Source organism: Nematostella vectensis, chromosome 12 (genome assembly GCF_932526225.1).
Source record: "Nematostella vectensis chromosome 12, jaNemVect1.1, whole genome shotgun sequence".
Taxonomy (NCBI): Eukaryota; Metazoa; Cnidaria; class Anthozoa; order Actiniaria; family Edwardsiidae; genus Nematostella; species Nematostella vectensis.
The window spans coordinates 8569535-8589747 of NC_064045.1; the positions used below are offsets into that span (position 1 = coordinate 8569535).

The following is a 20213-nucleotide window of genomic DNA, read 5'->3' on the forward strand; positions in this document are numbered from 1 at the left end:
ATAAGAGTTAAATAGAATATCAACTTTTTTGTTGGGGATGAAGCACTGTAAAATACTCTTACAATAGAGTAGAAGCTCTTTGATCTCGCTACTAAATTTAGAAGAATGGAAGCGTTTTAAAAAATTACAATGCTTGTTAAATAGACTGCTTATTGGAAATACAGTAGAACCCCGGAAACTCGAACTCTGAAGGGAAGCAAAAATCAGTTCGAGTTAGCGGGGGATTCGAATTAGCAGAGTAAAAATAACTTAAAACTACGTTCAAGGGAAATCGAACTTAGTTCGAGTTAGCGGGGAAATTCGAGTTAGCCAAGTTCTAGTTAGCGGGGTTCTACTGTATGTTAAAAAATTCTGGTAATTAGTAATTTCTATGGAGAAAATAGGCAATATTTTGATTTTTTTTTGTTTTTAACAATAACCCCCCCCCCCCACCCTCTTGCTATTAGTTTCTGTTTAGTATTTGATAAGTTTCTGATTAGTATCTGTTTAGTATTTAAGAAATATTAGTATCCAAGATCACCGCAGTTATAATATATTATAAGTATTTTATTAGGTCCAATCTTGTTTACCGACAAAATATAAAAAAGTGTTCTTTTTATTGCTAAAAAGTTATGCTAAAAACCGCCCGTAATTGGGGCAACACAATCTTATCTTATTTGTAAAGTGTGTTTTTTTTTTCAATTTAAAACGCACGAAAACAAGTTGATAACTGTCAAATCTGCAAATGTTCAGGTCAGTGCAGTATTGCCTACCATATTTGTTGAATCAAAAGGCTCTTTGATATACTTTTTTCCGAGGCACTTCTAATGTACATAATTTAGACAGTATTTCAGTTTACCTATTGGGCAAACTAAGCACATAAATCACTAGCCTGTGTAGCAATAAGCGTTCCCATGTGTTATAAGCGAAAGGAAACCCAGAGAAACGAGAAACAGAGGAAACAGGCGAGAGAAGTTCCATGCCTCATTTTGGCCGCGAGAAAAATGGGGCGAGCGCAAAAAAAAGTGGGGGGGGGGAGGGGAAAGAAGGCCGAGTTGATGTGCGATATGTCAATAATCTGTCTAAGGTACCGCTCCGATCACAGGCCGCTATTTCCCCGTTCGTTGGCGAACGGGATAATTCAAAACCACAAGGGCTGCGGGCAAGCGATCCCTTCTTTTCCCTCCCCCTCCTTCCTTTTACGCTTGCTACGCAGGCCAATAAATCACAGACAGCATTCTAGGGCAAAATTGGCCTACCTGTAGGCTTTAGATGATGTTTCCGGCGAGGAAAACCCCTCAAAATCGTAGTTCGTGGCCGCCATCTTAAGTCACTCGCATCAAAGATGGCGGCCACGAACTACGAACTACACGGCTAGGGCAAAATAGAAATTAAAGAGACTAAGAGCCTCAAAAGAACATTTTACAAAAGAACATTTGGAAACAAACTTTTTTTTTCACATGTGCACGCACAATAAGCAACTTTCGTGGTGTCACGCGGGAAAATATCGCAGGTTGTCGGGGTTACGCTAGTACTTGCCTCACGGGGAATTAACGCTAGGTGACGGGTTTCGCTATTTTTGTTAACTTTATCATTTTAGACAGTTTACTGCCGACTTAATGATGCGTTTTTTGTTTAGTTATTGGTATGTAGTGGGTTACCTCCGAAGTCAATAATAACTGTGTTATCATTATGTAGGTCACGACAGATCCAAGGGTAATGTACAGGCCCGCAAATGATCCCAGGGCCCGCAAATGATCCCAGGGCCCGCAAATGACCCCCCAAAACTAACTAGCAGGCCCGCAAATGATCCCGTAATTTTTATGGAATGGAACGCGGAATGAAGTGCTGGATCTATACTAGATAAAAGAAGAACACTTTCTTTCTGTAAAAGGAAATTATACATTTTGATTTAAAAATAAAAAAAAATTTGAAAAAATAAAGCAATAAATTTTCTCTTAACTCTCTGTATTTTTGTGGAAATATTAGACTTCTATCACAATAAGCTATGATAAATGTATGCGGGGTTAAGCGTGTTTTTTACCGACCGGGAATTCTAGAAGAACACATGCGGAGTTCAATCCAATATTAGCTTACAACAAGGTATTATTATCATGTATAATCTCTTGCTTACAAATATACTTCTAACTTTTTTTCTCTGACTTCGTGGATCATATTTATTTGATAAAAGCGCAAGATTATTGTTCCTTTAGAGTTACTTACTTGTGAGGATATGAGGAAAATTACATTTGGAATAACGGGTTCTAGGGAGAATTATTTTTAAACTGTTACATGTGACAAGTAGAGACCTTGGAGTAGGATAAAAAGGCGATACTGTTGACATTATCGTGTAATATTGCTTATTTCGTTATCTCTTTATTTATAATCATTGTATTTTTATGAATATCAATGTTCGATTTTCTAACAAAAGCGTAAAATAAATCTGATATTTTCACCTTGTTTAGAAACACTTTCGATTAAGAAACAATACGAATAAAGAAAAACCCCTATTGAAGCGAGGCTATAGCTCTACATATCTCGGGAAATTGCACTGTTTTTTTTTTTTTTTATAGGAACCTTTTTCATAAGAACGTCCAGTCTGAGATCTCACCAAATTTTAAGAACATGCTAAGAACGTGCCGAGGATCAGCTAGCAGAAAAAAAAACTTTGTCCTGTTGCGTTCTAAAATGCAGAATCAAATTGTGCTCATAGTAACAACCTTATTATTGCTATTGATCATAAGGGTAATTCTCTTCCTAATAATTCATTGGGTATTAAATTCTTATATACATCTAAATTTAAGAACACCGTTAAGAACACATTCAGCCTTAAAAATGTCCCAAAAATACAAACGGACCAGCCTCAACTAAAAATTAGACGTTCTTATAAAAAAAAGAGTGGTAAACGAAAATCAGTCCAATTCTCGTTCCAACCTTTAACGAGTTTGCTTTTTTTGCGCATTCTAGTTTCGCTGTAATGCGGTCTAATAAGGTCCTATATCAAGTCTAATTTTTTCAACATTTTCGCACCCAATATAACATCTTACGCTTCAGTCAAATTCCCTTTATTTCTTATATTATTTTAGTTAATGGCCTAAGCAAATCATTTTGCTATAACTTTTTCCCGTATTTTTTGAGGTCCAAAAACGTGAACCATAAGCTTAGTTCTATTGTCTATTTCATGACAAACTTAATACATTTTTATGCAATTTTAGCGTGATAAAGATGTATAGCATTTTACAATCACTTTAAGATAAGCATATATTATGTTTTGAACGATTTTAAATAAATAAAAAGTTATCCCATGAACTCAATATTTGTTAAAGTGTAGTCCGGGTTTTCTTTAAGGATTTATTGTTAAACATCAATATGGGAAAAATTAAATTAGCACCCTTACTACATCTATTTGGCCTTTATGAAGCATACTATTATAGAATCGGCGAATTAAATGTTGATATTTTTTTCAGTGGAAAACGCTTTCTATCCTTTGTACCCCACCCCCCCTTTCCTAGGAACCCCTTCCCCCCTTTCAATGTTGTAGTCTGACACTTGCGACCTAAGTCCTCAACATTGAATAGTGGAGAAGGGGGGAATTTTTGTGTTTTAATTTGAAAAAAAAATAGCATATTGAGTATATAACGAATTAAGAAATCATTTTATCAACCATTTAATTCGCCGATTGTAGCTAAGAGATAAGTTTGAAAGACCTCACCCTCTCTCCCTCAACACAAACACTTTTCAGGGTGCTTTGAAATAGGTCATCATCTTTTAGTAGTTGTGACCCTCTGAAGTTATTGTACAGTCATTTATTTTCATAACATATATTCCCTTGACACTGCAGTACATAAATAAGTTATCAACACAACAAAATGTGAATGTAAGAATCAGAATGAGGCTGTGGGATTGTGGCTTGTGGGCTTGTAATTACAGTAAAATTAGTTTTAGATGCATATTCCCAGCCGGATATTTGATTGTATTGCCATTAATTACATAATTACATATAACATATTTCCTATCTATCTAATCTTTACCCCACCCCCCCCCCCCACAACTTATCAGCATAAACTAAGCTGAGCCATTGTTTAAGATTTAAGATAAGATATAATAATGTTCCAACACTATGTCATCTTGTCTTTAGACAATCATTAAAAAAAAAGATAAAAATAAAATGACAAATCTGGTTAAGAACCATAAGTTGCAAACAGGGTTCCTTGAGGGAAGGAGCAATTGGGTTGGCCAAGAGTAGAATTCACAAAGATCACCCTCCCGCAAAGTGGGTTCAGGGGTAGGCCATGGTATATACTATGTGTACATACTATCCTCCCCCTCTTGGGTAGGATGGGGATGGCCAAGAGTGCACTAAACGCACATAACTCTGCCTAAGCCTCGATGGACCTGTCCCTGCACGGCAGAGTATGGAATTAGTTCACCATCTATAGCTATAGTTCCCAACTGTGTCAAGTCCGGTTCCAAGCGGAATGCACACGCCCTGACACAAACAATCTCCTCACAATCTATGTGGGAACCATCCTCCATTTTCATGAACATGTCCAAGAGCTGCATTTTGGAAATACCTGCTTCTGCGTATGCAACATATAAAATACCATCCCCGAACTTGGATTGTGGGGCTGCACAAATGTCTGGGCCAAGGTGTGACATCATAACAGATGAACATAAAATGAATTTCCCCTCCACACTTTTCCAGGAAGATGGAAGGTTTTCCTCAAGAGCAGGAAGAAGGTTAAGCTCAGGTCCAAATTGATTCCCTGGTACAACCAGTTCAGCATTTTTATTTGAAGTAGAGACTAGATTTCCAGAATTCTCAGGTTCTTGAAAAATGTTTTCAGCAATTGAATTAACTGATGGTTGCTCCCTGTCTATACCTGGATTAACGCAGCCACTACCCATCATTCCAGGAAGTCTCTCTTCAGTTGGACTCCCTGGCATTGAGTAAAATGATCCTGATGGACTCTTAAAAGACTCTGCATCGGCATCTCTAGGACTTTGAAATAGTATTCCATCTGAAGGTGCAGGTTTCAAGTCAGGCATATCAAAACCAGAAGACCTTGTAAACTGGCCGTCCTCCTCATATGGAAGGTAGGAGATTCTTCCCTGGTAAAGCCGTAAGTTCAGGATTCTGACCACAGCACCGACAGTAAAGCGTGCATTGCCCAGGTATCTGTATTTCTCAGATTCAATGTCTACATCCGACATGATGCCCCATGTCATAGATAGGAATGAGTAGAATCGGCTAGTAGGGGTGACAATTGATGCAATGTCCATCTCATGAATGTTGCCGCGGATGACAGCATATATTGCACATACCACTTCCATTGGCTCACTAGAAAAAAAGTAGTGAAGTTAGAAACATATATAACAGTCTATACCGCAATATAGCTCAGTGGTACGTGCTTCGCTTCTCAAGAGAATCAGGGTACGAACCCAGGTCAGGTCAACTTGGGAATTGATCAGAGGTGTAAAAACCTGGCTCTCTACATTGGGGACTGTGTATCCCTCGTGTCTTGAATGACTTTGTTAAATGGCGGTCCTGTCTTGCGAAAACCTAGCTAACCAATCTGTTGTTATGGGACGTTGAAGAATGCGTTGAAGACCACTGAAGAACGCAGATCCATCTTCAGTGTCTGTTCTTGGCCGCGTAACCAAAAGGGGAGTTAACATACTAACACTCAAAAACCATACCCTGTCCAGGGGCACGTCCCCGTATAGCCCATATAAAAGAGTACCACCCCCCCTCCCCCGGGCTCAGTGCACCTTATATAGCAGTCTGAATAAGACCCTGTGCTGCAATTCTGGATAAACTCGGTCCAGCTTCCAAGTCTATCTCTCTATCATCCAAACTTACCCTGAAGCATGGAGTGATGAGAAACAGAGAGCATTACCAGAACCTGTAGGGATTACACCTATTGGCATCTTGATGGCCACCTCCCAATCTTGACGATTCATGAAACCATTAAGAACCTTTAAAAAATGATGCAGTTGCTTATCAAGATATCACGAACATCAAAGATAAAACCTTTAACACACATACCCCATTTTTAACAGTGGTAATTTACTTCTCATAACTTTAGAGTATAAGATAGGTTAATGTACCTCAAACACCAGTCCATCCCCTGAGCAGATGACCACCCCATCCCACTCAGGAATACACAGCTGTGATGCATAAGCCTTTGCATGACCGGCGTACTCTGAAATACAGTAACACATTAATCTTTTTGTGACCTGCATACTCTGAAACACATTTTGGGGTAGCGATGGGTACCTAGAAATTTTGAAAGTTTCAAAAAATTTTTGCAAAGTCTCGAAATCTTGCAGTGTTTTACGAAAGTCTTGAAGTCTCTTGAATTTTTCCAAAATTTTAGGGGTCTCGAAGCCTTGCTTTTTTACCAAAGTCACTGAGTATCAGAACTTTAAATGTGATTTCCCGAATTTTTGTTAAACGCAATCTGTCTTGTGTTGTTACCACGCTACAGGTTTCCCCTAAGTTAGCAAGAATGTATTTAACTCTATTTTTTTTTTCAACTGATGTTTATGACATACCTGGAGCACTAAACAAGCTCTAAAAAAAAAAAAAAACTGGGGCTGGGTTGTTAAGAGACCGGAAAAGCTTGGGCTTGGATTCTAAAATTTGACAAAAGTCATGGGCTCGGATTCTGAAACGTAGTGTCAGTGCCTCTGCAAGTCTAGGATTTTCCCATCACTACCCCTACATTTTGAAATAATTGGTGGCCCAGTGCCATACAAAAGATTTATCATCGGTTTGACATGGGCCTCACTAGCCAACCAACTAGAAATACTTCAGGGCATATCAAATGGAATCCTTACAATTACGAAGTTTATGTCAATCTTAACTGATACACTTGTACGTTAATTGGCTCACTTTCTTGAAAATCTGTATAATGTCTGTGTTTTGTTTGCATTGCAGTATCAATTAAAGTCAAGGTATAGGCACGTGAAAAATGACCTTAAAATGCTTGACTAAACAAAACAAAAATTAACTGCTTCAACTTGAATTGTTTATCTTTGGTCGCAACAAACAAACTCTTTAGCGAAGTCATGGCCAGTCCAAACCACAAACTACATAGGCTGCTCCCTCAGCAGAACTCTAGAATTAATATTAGGAAGAGGCGGGTCTTTGCCATCAAAGCCAATACGCAACGTTTTGCAAAAAGTTTTTTAATGTCCAATGCCTCCACTAAATTTTTTTTTAGAATTTTTAAGTATTTGACTATTGTAACATAACGTAATTCAACCTTCGGGTTGCAAAGTTTTTGAATAAACCTATCTATCTATCTATCTATCTATCTATCTATCTTGATGGTTCAAAATAAAATGCATTGTAGATTTGTTCAGAGGCCATGGCAACATACTCCTTTTACTTCACGACAAAGCTACAGTATACTGAGAATTGAACTTACTTTGTTACTATAAGGTGTGTATAAGAATGGAGAGATTCGAAGTGCAGGTTCTCCATTACTTAAAAAACAATAAATGGGAAAATGAATTCTTACCGGTAATGACTAGCTTGTAATCAATATCAGCATTCTCAAACATCGGAGCAACTTTATTTCTGAAAATCTTGAGACTCTTTCCTTTCCCACTGAATGGGTTGACAAACACTAACATTTTACGGCTTGGTGGGAGATTCTTTTTAGCTGGAAAAAATGTTAATGCCACAGCATGAGTTGGGATGTGAAGGACTCAAGAAAATTGAAGTTTTAAAATAAAAATAGATGCGATCATCTGGGTAAAAGGTTACATTCATAAAGTTAAAACTTCTAGACCACCAATGAGTCTATTTTATTGTTTTTGATGCACAAACATTGTGTTAGTGAATCAATTTATTTCTGGTCCACAACTAGCTTGAGACACCAAAATGAATAGCTTGACTCATAAGATGTCGCTAAGGAATGAACAAGCTTTACACCCATTAGGCAAGCTTTACAAGCCATAGCCCAGCTTTACATACCATTAGAAAAATGATGGGGGTGAAGAGCTTGGAGGTTTAGTCTTGGCCTGGAAGATGTGCATGCTTCTTGTGAAACCTTCTTTTGGAATCATTGTTTGCATTATTTTTGCTGCAGTATGTTTCTTTTTGTGGATTGTTTTATTTTTTTCTCCATCTTGCACCCCATATCACTTTTCTAATGGTGTTCCTCTAAGGGCATATCTGTACCAGCCCAAGGGCTGATCAAGGGGGGGGAAGGAAGGGGGGGGGGGGTGGGAAACCAAATCAGGGATATATGCTCGCTGACACAATCAGCTGATACAATACTCTTTTTTTAGAAAAGTTCAGCCTGAGATTTCACCTACTTCTAAGAACAGACTGAAGCACAGATAGCAGCAAAAATATTGTTTTGTTATTAGTCATTCTGGGGAAGTGTGAGGTTAACGAGGGGGCTTAGAGACCTTTTGAAAAAAAATCTGTCAGAGAGAGTAGTGGTATTGACTGTTTTTTAATCCTAGACTTGTCCCCACCCAGAATTGATTGCATTGAGTGCTTTGCTTATGGATATTTGCAAGCAAAGGTGGATTCATGATGATTTTATCTTGTTTGGCTTTGCCAGGATGAGAAAATAATTTTCTTATGAATCACCACAGCTCTCCTGTCTTTTCTGAAACCAAATTGATTCCAAAATTGTTTACACTGCTATTCTGGGTCTGTATGACCTGGAATTGATTTGTTTGGCTTCGGAGTGAAAAGACTTATAAAAAACCATCTGACTTTGGGGAGAGGAGTGTTGACTGGCCCTCCCCTCATGAATTTTCCCCTTGATCTCCCAGAATGCTTTGCAATATGTAAAGACATCTTCGTGGTTGTACAATCCTTCAAGGAGTGGACATTGTGTTTTGAGGCGATGGAAATGTACCTGGAGGATCAGAATAAAGGTATCTATTTGTGTCTTGAGCTGTGTTTGCTGATCTCTCTCCCTTGTGTGGTATTTTGAGCGTTTTATTGAGAGGGGTGATTCTGCTTTTCTCTCCTTGTTCGATTTGAGATTTGTCAAAGAACCTGTGCTATTATTTGGCTTAAGAGTAGATGCCAACACCTTGGTTGGATGCATATCTGCAAGACCATTTATCCCTCAGACTGATGCCTGAGTATCTTTATCTTGTTGTGTTTATTTTGCATTTATGAATTTTTTAGGGTGTGGGTACTTCCCAAAGCTGGTACAAGGCCGGTTGAGGGGTCAATGTGTTAAACATAATAAAACATTTTGAGAAATATAAAAGGATCATTTCAGATGGCATGTCATCTCAAATGTACAGTTGTTACCCCAAGAGGTAGGGGTATTTGACTACAATTTGTATCCTGGGCAGGTAAAGGGCTTTTATTTTTTGCCCAGTGTTAAAGTCTAATCCCCCACCCTCTCATGGAAACACAGTTTTATACCATAGGTTAGGGGGTTTCTGTAGTATCCGCTTGTAGTGAGAGGGAAAACCGAGTTTACAAACTCAACGTTTTATTCAAGATGGCGACTCACTCAACTCAGTTACAAACACGTGCCCAACATGCAATGCGGGCGCTACACAGGTATATCGAATACTACAGTTTCAAATGACTACTGCATTATATTGTGATGAATCATAATAACAACCTTAAATATTATTATCAATATAATATTATTATCAATGATTTGTGAAATTCTCTTTCATTAGTTCATTTTGTATTACATTTTTTTACAGACTGAAATTCAGGAAAATCTAAGGAAATTCATTGCCTTAAAAATCTCCTGAAAATTGATGTTCTTATAAAAGAAAGAGTGTACTATTACATATGACAGTCACATGATCTATTCAACGGAAAAATAAGTTTCTCTCTCTTAATTTCCTCATAAAATATCAAAGAATGCCATTGAAAAGATCGAAGACAATAACTATAAAATAACATAACACATTCATCCATGTTTTCACAAAATATTCTTATTAAAAAAGTCAAGCATTCAAACGAGGAAGTGGTTTGTAGTAATCAAAGATCTAAATAATGATCTACAACATCAGCCTAAACAACACATAAGGAATATTTTGGCACACACCTTGAATTGATTCTAGATCCATTGATGGGCATTTTACAAGCCAAGATATCGTGCGAACCCATTTCTCGGCCAGCTTGACATTCGCAATAGAATTCTCCCATCCGCTAACTTTGAATGGCAATTTCTCGCATTCCCGTCTATCCTTTCGCAAAGGGCAAGAGAATACATGGAAATAAGCTGAGTCGTCGGCAGGTTCTCGACTTTTAAAGAGTTTTACTCCATAAACATCGCGTAGTTTTATGACACTGTGTTTTTGTGTCGATCCTTGACAACAACCGCGGAAGGATGTCTCTTCGTAAATCAAACTGTCTCGAGTCAAACGTACTTCGTAAAATGCCTTCTTGGGGAAAATCTGAAAGCAGTTTTGTAGAATCACAGCGTTCGCCATGGCAGATCAGGTAGTATATTATTTTAAGCCCTGAATTACCATTTCAAATAGGGAGTAGTCGAATATTATGATTTTTTTCGTGGTTGAACGCCTCCCGCTTGCTCTTGTGCGCGGGACAAGACCCGTGACCCGTGACCCGTGACTCAGCCCGCGGCTACCGCTGACACAAGCAAACACAGGGAACCCGGATGGCAAGCTATAATTTTTATTCATAAATATTTGTCTTTTGTATTTACATAAAGTATCTTCTCTTTTTAATATGAGATTTATGTATTGTTAAAAAAACGCAACACACTAGCTAATTCTTTGTGAAATGTTGTGCAGCAAAAGCTCTGGCATCAGCAATTCTTGATCGGCTGAAAAAATAAGAGAAGAACTTTTTTGTACCTGCTACCTGTGCCACCCTCATGGCTCATGTGTCCAGGCCAGCCAACAAATTGATCGATCTTGTTTGGCATAGCATTCCCAATAAAAACCAGGGGAGACCATATGAAAAAAAACAGAGGGGTAAAGCTTTCTTGCCTGTCAAAAATTTCTGTGCAAAAATACACAATAAAAAAAGAAAACAAACAGAAATATTCATATTTTATATTAGCAGAGGGGGCCATAGTGAACCCATGAGTGAGGGATGGAGGGGGGGGGGGGAGGGTTGCGTAGTGATTTCAAGGGAGGGGTGGGTTGTGGTTTCAGGGGAGGGGGGTTAAAAGCACTATTTAAAAGAGCGCAGGGGATAACCTAGGGATCTTAAACCACGGGATTTTAAACTGTTCAACTAATTTGTTGTCGGTTGCATATGTACCGCTTGAAACCCGTTGGTTTAAAGTTTTCATATATAAAGAAAAATCTGCTCAGAAAAGTGGAAGGGGGGAGGGGGCGCTGCCCCTGCCCCTTAGCCTACCTAGGCTTTGATAGTTTTTCCGGCACGCAAACCCCCAAAACATAAAGTTCGCATAGCATGGCCGCTATAGCGCCTTTTTTCCCCCCTCCCCCTGCAGAGCGCATTATCCAAGATGGCGGCTGTGGGGTTTCCGTGCCGGAAAAACTATCAAAGCCTACAAGTAGGCTACTGTCCCTCCCCTTGATAGAAAAAGGCAACCAATTTTGAGTGTAAAAGGGGAAGAATCATCATGTGATGTGTGACTTCATCGATGATGTCATAAAAAATCTCAAGGTTAAAATTCCTCACACAACCAAACTTAGAAGATGTTATGTAACTTTGGAAGGTGTTAAGGGAGTTTAGCATAACAAGCAGTCATAAAGCCTTAATAGAAATTATTGAACCAAAAAAGCTAAATTGTGATTGGAAGCTCCGCTTTTAGGCAGTCTCTAAATCTCTATATTAGTAGTTGAAGGAGGCATACATACTACATCTACTAACTGTCCTCTCACTGTACCAGACATACAAACCTACTACATGTACTAACTGGATTCTCATTGTACCAGACATACATACCTGCTACATCTACTAACTGACTGGATTCTCATTATACCAGTCATACTTACCTACTACATCTACTAACTTGCCTCTCATTGTACCAGACATACATAACTACTTCATCTACTAACTGGTCTCTCATTGTACCAGACATACATACCTACTACATCTACTAACTGGCCTCTCGTTGTACCAGACATACATAACTACTTCATCTACTGACTGGTCTCTCATTGTACCAGACATACATACCTACTACATCTACTAACTGGCCTCTTATTGTACCAGACATACATAACTACTTCATCTACTGACTGGTCTCTCATTGTACCAGACATACTGGCCTCTTATTGTACCAGACATACATACCTACTACATCTACTAACTGGTCTCTCATTGTACCAGACATACATACCTACTGCATCTACTAACTGGCCTCTTATCGTACCAGACATACTGTCCTCTCACTGTACCAGACATACATACCTACTACATCTACTAACTGGTCTCTCATTGTACCAGACATACATACCTACTGCATCTACTAACTGGCCTCTCGTTGCTACCAGGTCTATCAAGGGGAGTCTCATCATTTTCAGAGTCTAGGAAATAAAAAGGTAGGTATTGTAGGTGGTACTACAGACTTGAAGTCATCCTGTAGTGTTGATAGGTGGAATTTAAAGAGGTGACAACATGAGATGGATTGGCAGTAGCCCTGACAGAACCTATTATATGTCTTTATATCTAATTTGCACTACTCAAATGTACCTTTATCAGTAGTGATCCAGTGGTGTTTAGGGTGTTCAGTTGGTAGAGAATTAAACAAATCCCTCATTATGCTGAACCTGCAAAGATCGCATTCGTAAGAATATGGCAATGCAGCAAACACACACACACACACACAACACACACACGCACACACACACACTACAAAAGAAAAACATGGGCTGGACAATACCAACTCCAATACATGAAATGTTACCACAGGCTTTTTACCTGGATTTCAGAGATTCCATGGCAGTTGACTCTTCCAGCATTGCTGCCTTAAGCTGTTCCTCCACCTGTCGTGAACTAAGGACTGAACACGGCAAGGTTACACATAAAGTCCCAATTACAGATGTCCCCTCTATAAAGGGGGCAAATTGAAACGGCTGCTTAAATAGAGGAATAGAATCAGTGTTTGACTTCACAATATTTCCTGTTTTTGGAAAGAGCAGCTAGATTGAGAAGCCGCTTAAAAAAGGTACCAACTTTGGGACAAAGTGTTTGGGAAAACTTGTATATTTGTACCTTGGGAAGCGGATAATGGCCTCATGAGTGGCTTGCCCCGAGATGAACTAGGTCTTTTCAGTGACACCTGTAGGGATGGTAGAAATAAGTTCTAACTGGAGCTCTGCAAACGGCACTTTTCAAACACTCACTGTACAATTAACAGCTAGATTGATGGCAAATTCATAGTTATTGCAAACTTATGATAAGCTCACTTCAAAATGTACAAGTACATAAAAATATCATCATCTGAAAAATCATGAAAAGTGAAAATCTATTTTCTGCCATACCATGTCATGATGTATAACGGTAGCCATGTACTCTAAATCAAACACCTTATTTTTCATTGGTGTTCTGAGGTTTGACCCGAGCCTAATGGAAAGTGCCCTAAGGTATTACCTTATTTTGATGATCCTATGATGGTCTAAATGGCAGTGTTTAAAATAAATGCTGAATGGAAGATTGTATAGGACAAATGATAAAACATTTACCCCATCCACGATTTCTAGAGAAGGTATCACTTTGTGTAGTTCTTGATGATATCTTGGCAAAAGGAAAAATAATAAAAACAATTAATACAAAGATGAAACATCTGCAGCAAAGCAAACTACATTCAGATAGAAGAAAAAAAGGGAGCAACAGATAATAGTTAACTGTTAGTTAACTTCCCCAATAGTTAACTACACTGCACCCCCTGGACCCACCACACTTTTCTTTAATTCTTGTTAGTTGTTAACAATAATCTGTAATTATTTATTAGCACTTTCACTACCAGCGGAAAATTGAAAACAAAAAAACCTAAAAATACCTGAACACCAAAAATTGCTACCCTAAAAAATATCCTAGAAGTGAAAATTATCACTAAAATATTAAATAATCTAGAAAATGTTGGCTCATAACACCTCTTCCTGTGAACCTGTAAAGAATACCTACCATCTCTAGTAGAAAAGTCTATGTTCTCTCAGATACCCCTAAAAATACCTGAGGCTTGATTTTGACCCCTTAAAATTATGGAAGAACTCCCCCCCCCCCCCCCCTCCGGACTCAATAATACCACCATATCCAATCAAGTCTCTTGCGTTGAGCAGTCAAATTTTTATGACACAACACTGAAAGCATGGTAGTCATTGGTTGGTTGAGACGGTTGACTGACTATGCACTATTTCAAAATGAGACAAGGATTTTGGATTTGCCGAGGTCACAAAACAACAAATTTGGCTATAAATGTTGATTGACAATGCTGTTTACATATTAAGTTGTCGCTATAGTAAAAAGGAAATTCGCCTAAGCTTACCCAACACTTTCGGAAGACAGACAAGGATTTCCTGCAAACATTTGAGAAATATGTAACAAACTTAGTAATTCTCCACATTCTAGGGATAAGCTATGTTTAGTATATATTTTATAATTACCTGCTATATACAGTTCTGCAACACTCGAATTAGATAGAGGGAACTAAAAAGATTTAACAAAACAAAAGAGTTATTCAACTTCTTTCAGATATAGTGTCTTTCAGCGTGTGACAAGAAATAGATTGACAAATGTCCAAATAACTTATTACCAATATTTCAAAGGACTTGATTTGGTTGTGACAGATGTTTAAAATCTCCAACGATGGGAACTGCTGACTGAAAGTCTACAAATAAACATCTTTTTAAAAATATTATACATATAATGTACAGTAAAAATAAATTCCTGTGGTGCTGATGGTGTTAGTGAGTGTTGGTGATAATTTTTATTGAGATCAATTTTGATAGAGTTCATTTGTGAACATTCCACAAACACAGGCAAAACACCAAAGAAAACTGACAGAATAAGAAAAATTCTTGTGTAAGAAGAATATCTGTGTATTTTTACCTCAACTGTGGAAATTCTATTATGGCCTAGATACAGTTCTTGCAAATTCCTACAAAAAATGTCAAAACAACAAAAGTAAGTTTTTAGTCGTAAAAATCACTACCAGAAAAACATAAAGAACAAACAACTAGTAAAAGTTGTAAAGTGTTTTCCATTTTTCAAATTGCTTTTACTTGTGCTTTCCCAAGGAGGATAAAGTCGTAAGCTGATTGCTCTCCAGTCGAAGGATCTATAATACAAGCAATCTAGATTTAATATTATATTCTTCATGAATCCATTGGTGCATGCTACAATGTGTTTTAGGGTGGTTAGGCTAGGAAATACATGTAATATAGTCAATACTTTGAACTTACATTAAGACCAGAGAGGTCCCTCAGTCCAGAGATATCACTGATTTGATTTCTTGAAAGATCTAACTCCTGTAACTGAGTTAAGAAAACAGAAAACCACATTTTCAAGAAAAAAACCTTCTCAAAAAAGTTCTAAATGGGAGGTTCGTATTGTGAAATACAGGACCAAAGTATCTAAAAAACTGACCAAGGCCATCAATGGATCTGGCATTATGATTTTTTTGCATGAGTGCACAGTACTTTATCAATGTGACACTTACATGTTTGCATCGGCTGATGTCAGGGACCTTGGAGATTCTGTTTGTTGATAGATCAAGTTCCTCAAGAGCAGAAAGAGAATTGACAGCCTAAAGAACAAAAAAAAAAAGTAAATACAGACAGACAGATTGGCAGATAGGTTGGTTGAAGGCAGGCATGTTGTTGCTGATACCTACAGGAGGGAGCCCAAAAGGACCTTTCAAGGCATTTTCCTGTATTTTAGATAATGTCTCATACATTTACAGTACTGTATTTTTGGCTGCAAGAAGGGGGGGGGCCCTTGGCCCTGGCTACGCATCTGAATAGCTTGTTGTTGCTGAGCTGACAACCCTACCGAGATATTTGACAACTTGTTGTTGCTGATATCCAGAATTGTTATCTGGCTGCAACACCCTATTTCCTGGTGTTCTAGTGTCGTCAATAGATTGCTATCCAGGCGCAGCACCTTCACTTTTCGGACGGGTGCTAGACCTTTACCTGAAAACAAGTGGTATTATTGAGATTATCTTTTTACAAAATCTTCAAATTTCTTTCCAAACTGAAGATAATCCATATTTAACACACTGGCTGTATTTCGTACCGCTCCCCCCTGGACTTGCGTGAAACCTCCCTGGACTCCCCTAGACCCCCTGACCCTGGACTTGCCTGGATGCTCTACCCCCTGGACTTGCCTGGACGCTCTACCCTCTGGACTTGCCTGGACGCTCTACCCTCTGGACTTGCCTGGACCCTCTACCCCCTGGACTTGCCTGGACGCTCTACCCTCTGGACTTGCCTGGATGCTCTACCCCCTGGACTTGCCTGGACCCCCTGACCCTGGACTTGCCTGGAACCCCTGACCCTGGACTTGCCTGGAACCCCTGACCCTGGGCTTGCCTGGAAGCTCTATCCCCTGGACTTGTCTGGATGCTCTACCTCATGGACTTGCCTGGATCCATTACCCCCTGGACTTACTTGGACCCTCTATCCCCTGGACTTGCCTGGACACTCTACCCCCTGGACTTATCTGAACCCTCTACCTCCCAGAACTGCCTGTATGCTCTCCCTCCTGGACTTGCCTGGACGCTCTACCTCCAGAAATTGCCTAGACCCTCTACCCCCAGACTTGCCTCTACCTCCTTGACTTGTCCCCCTGGACATGACCAGGATTTTCCACAAAGTATCTTAGTGCTAAGCTGAAGTTTACTCTGAACTGTGTTGCCTCCAAAAATGCAAACATGGTCCATACTTTTCTCAAAAAGTCTGTGAAACTTTCAAGTATGCTTTGATTTTTTTATCCCCTTTTTATTGCAAAAGTAAAAATATCATTATTTTCTAACTTTTTTGCTGCAGCAATTCATATATGTATGCTTGCAGCTTTTGCTTGCTTTGCATCACCTGATTAAGAGTTCTTTATTAACACAAAGACCATATACAAAAAATGCAACATGAATGCTTGACAAGTCAGGAACATAAACAAGAGAACCTCTTCTCTTTCTACATGGATCCTTAATAATTACTCACCAATTTTCTTTATTCTGTTGTGGTGAAGAAGGAGATAATTCAGTTCTTTTAACCTAGAAAAATAAATCAGGTGTTGGTGAAAGTGTCCCTAAGAATCACCTATATACCAGTCCTATGCCTATAATTTCAAGAGCTGATGAACAATTTATGAAATAATAGAAGTTCTTATTTATCCTGCTCAAACTTCTAGTAAGCTGACTTATAATTTTCTTGGCAGCAATCCACAGACTTTTCAGACTTCAGACTATATTCTTACAAATTGCAATTAAACTTAGAGTTTTATTCCATTGATCATTCTTTTTATAATCCATGTTAATATGCAGTAAGCAAGGCAAGTCCAGGTGAATCAGCCTTATAGCTATAATAAAGAGAAAAATAACATCACAGTATAATATACTAAGATGTCATAAGGAAGAAGATTACAGATTATACATGAGAGAAAACTGTATATAATTTGATTCAATTCATATAAAAATTGAATTAATATTATAATTATTAAGCTAACCTGTCAAGGCCAGATATCTCTTCTATTTTGTTGGAGTATAGTTTCAGCTCTCTAAGATCCTAACAAACAAAAAACGTGTTTTAAAATTTTCAACTCTCGTCAATAATTCCCAACTGCTAAACATTTTTCTTGCTTCCTTCATTCAAACCAACATAATTATATTTGGTGTTTTTTTATTGGTCAACACCTTGCAGAGAGTTGGCTTGATTGGAAACCCTTTTTAGTGGACATGACATGACACTTCAAATAAGCCCATTTCCCATCGAATAAGGCAGAAAATTTTTCTGAGTACTTAGTAACTTATAGCAAACAAAATATCAAGTGCGACTTTTTTTTAAATTGATGCGACCTTTTGTAAAGTGTCATTGAAATTTGAGCTTTTCGTTCCTGAGCTCATACATAGTGCAAGGATGATCAAGGAAAAATTATCTTAAAAAACCAAAATCTGGGTATGTGCACTTCGGCCTCACAATATTTGTGTTGAAAATCAGTCCGTAATACAAGGAACCTATAGCCATTTTTAGAAATTGTGTCTTCTTTCTCTTTCTCGAATTGCACGTTATCCAGGTTTTTCCGTCATGTCTTTTCAGTGCTGGTTAATTAAAATGCTTCAAAGATTTTGAATGACGGAAGCCAGAATGCAATGAAGCATTGAAAATTGTGGGCGATTGATTGCAGAATATTAGAACTACTGTGACAGTAACAAGGAATGATTACACTTGCATGACAGGCATCACATTTAAAAACTTACAGTTGACTCATCCAAGCCAGAAACAGCAGAGATGTGATTGCAAGACAAATCCAGTATTCTCAGTTTGGTAAACTGCAAATCAAGAGACTCCCTTTATGCTTATGCACAATACAGATAAAACAGAAAAATAGTTGGAACAGTGGAAAGCAAATGGACATAAAGCTCCCAGCAAGACCAACTGCAACGAAAATACTAAAACTTGCTGACTACATGTATAAGTATTTTTACTTAAACAAGACCAGCAGTATAAAAGGCACGGACCTGCCCAAAGTCGTCATTCCCGCTACAGATCAAGTGCAGAGTTCCGTAATTATTGAAAAAGTAGAGCAATAATGAAGATTAACTCAATTATTTCTAAGTTGACAAAAGTGTATTGCATAGTCAAGGCAATACTACAAGAGCTTCTTGAAATTTCATATTCAACACCAACAATTTAAAAAAATGTGATCGAAAATAAAATTAAAAAACAGCCCTTCACTTGTTTGAAATGTGAAAAAATAACGAAACCTGAAAAGTTTGGTTCTCAGGCAAGATTACAAATTAAGTTCTTTTTCACTGTTGGAGTTTTATGACATTTTTCCAAACTTGATCCTTTCTTTTTTGCTTCTTGTTATGGAGCTATGCTCTCTACGAAGCCTAGTGGGAATGACAACTTGAACTAGGTGTTAATATCACAGGTCCTTGTTTAGAATAATTTTCAGACTTTAATTAAGGGTATATACTTTGTGTATATCAGGAACTCTTGTCAGCTTCTGAGCATGCAGATTGATCTCAAACACACGATTTACATCTTCTTCTTGGCACTGTTCAAGCTGAAACCCAATAAAAAGAACAATAATCCAACTGCAAAACCATGAGAGTGAGGAGAGCTGAGGAAGTTTGGAGAGGTTTTCATATGGGCCAGATGATTAACCACCTATCTCTACATTTGGCAAGTGTGTCCACTCCATAAATAATTGAGGGGTACGATTTCTATGGGTGCAAGTGGCTTGGATGATTGATTGCCACATTTGAAATTTAAAGTGTTGAGCGTGGAGAAGCAAAAATTGTTCAATAAACACAACTGGAGTATGGTGGGTCATTATCACTCTCACTGATGCTAATGGATTTAACTGCATATACTATATATAGGCAGTAATGTAAGAGAGCGACGCAATGTAATGCAGAGAGAATGTAATGCAGGAAAGGCCTTCAATGAAAACATAGAAAGTTAGGAGGTAAGAATACTATAGTCCATCATATAGAGTACAAACTTACAATTTGTTCAGGCGAAACTTCTGTTTCCCTGGTCTGGATGTCCGCTTTCTTGTCCCCTTTGGCTTGTGCTCTTTTCGCGCTCGTCTTCCTTCTCGTCCGGGCCGTGTCTGATTTCGGACGGTCCCGTTGTCCACTATCACTTGGGCTTCTTCGTACACTCGTTGCTGAGCGACTGTTTAGAGGCGCACGCGAAAACATAACCTTTTTTGTAGATTTCTCACTCGTATAGTTGCCAATTGAATAGAATTAACAGGGAACCTTGATCTCTTACATATCTAAAGAGTTTTTCAACTAGGAGAAAGAATTTTCATGAATGTTTGGAAGTGTTTACAGCGAACTTGTCAAATTCAACGATAGGTCCGCCATATTGATATTCCCATAAAGCAATGCGCGCTTCTTTTTTTTTTACCAGGATGCTTTGCGCATTCGTATTATTATTTTTTTAAATCTTCAAATTCATTGACAAAAAAACACATATGTGTAAATAGATAAACCACCAAGATCGTGAGCGAGAAAATATAAGCATATGATATTTACAAAAATAGCAAAAAAATACAAATATCTTTTTATTACCTACAATGCCTTGCGGTCTTAGAATGTCAATAA

General features: G+C 38.2%; 2 protein-coding genes across 2 annotated transcripts; both read right to left on the reverse strand.

Moving 5' to 3' along the window:
* Window positions 1-3028: 3028 nt before the first annotated feature.
* Window positions 3029-10552, reverse strand: LOC5511701 (sphingosine kinase 1). The gene is made up of 5 exons (XM_032381064.2): window positions 10035-10552; window positions 7509-7652; window positions 6091-6185; window positions 5843-5958; window positions 3029-5320 (listed from the first exon to the last, which is right to left on the reverse strand). The coding sequence occupies exons 1-5, from the start codon at window positions 10420-10422 to the stop codon at window positions 4339-4341; spliced, it is 1725 nt and encodes a 574-aa protein (XP_032236955.1). The 5' UTR covers window positions 10423-10552; the 3' UTR covers window positions 3029-4338.
* Window positions 10553-10611: 59 nt separating this feature from the next.
* LOC5511718 (protein phosphatase 1 regulatory subunit SDS22 homolog) lies at window positions 10612-19999 on the reverse strand. Its single transcript, XM_032381068.2, has 19 exons — window positions 19608-19999; window positions 19073-19162; window positions 18351-18422; window positions 17600-17658; window positions 17095-17147; window positions 15926-16068; window positions 15594-15680; window positions 15337-15408; window positions 15157-15212; window positions 14984-15032; window positions 14688-14762; window positions 14539-14581; window positions 14421-14451; window positions 13618-13669; window positions 13148-13214; window positions 12854-12935; window positions 12626-12702; window positions 12390-12459; window positions 10612-10778 (listed from the first exon to the last, which is right to left on the reverse strand). The coding sequence occupies exons 1-19, from the start codon at window positions 19803-19805 to the stop codon at window positions 10721-10723; spliced, it is 1434 nt and encodes a 477-aa protein (XP_032236959.2). The 5' UTR covers window positions 19806-19999; the 3' UTR covers window positions 10612-10720.
* Window positions 20000-20213: the final 214 nt, after the last annotated feature.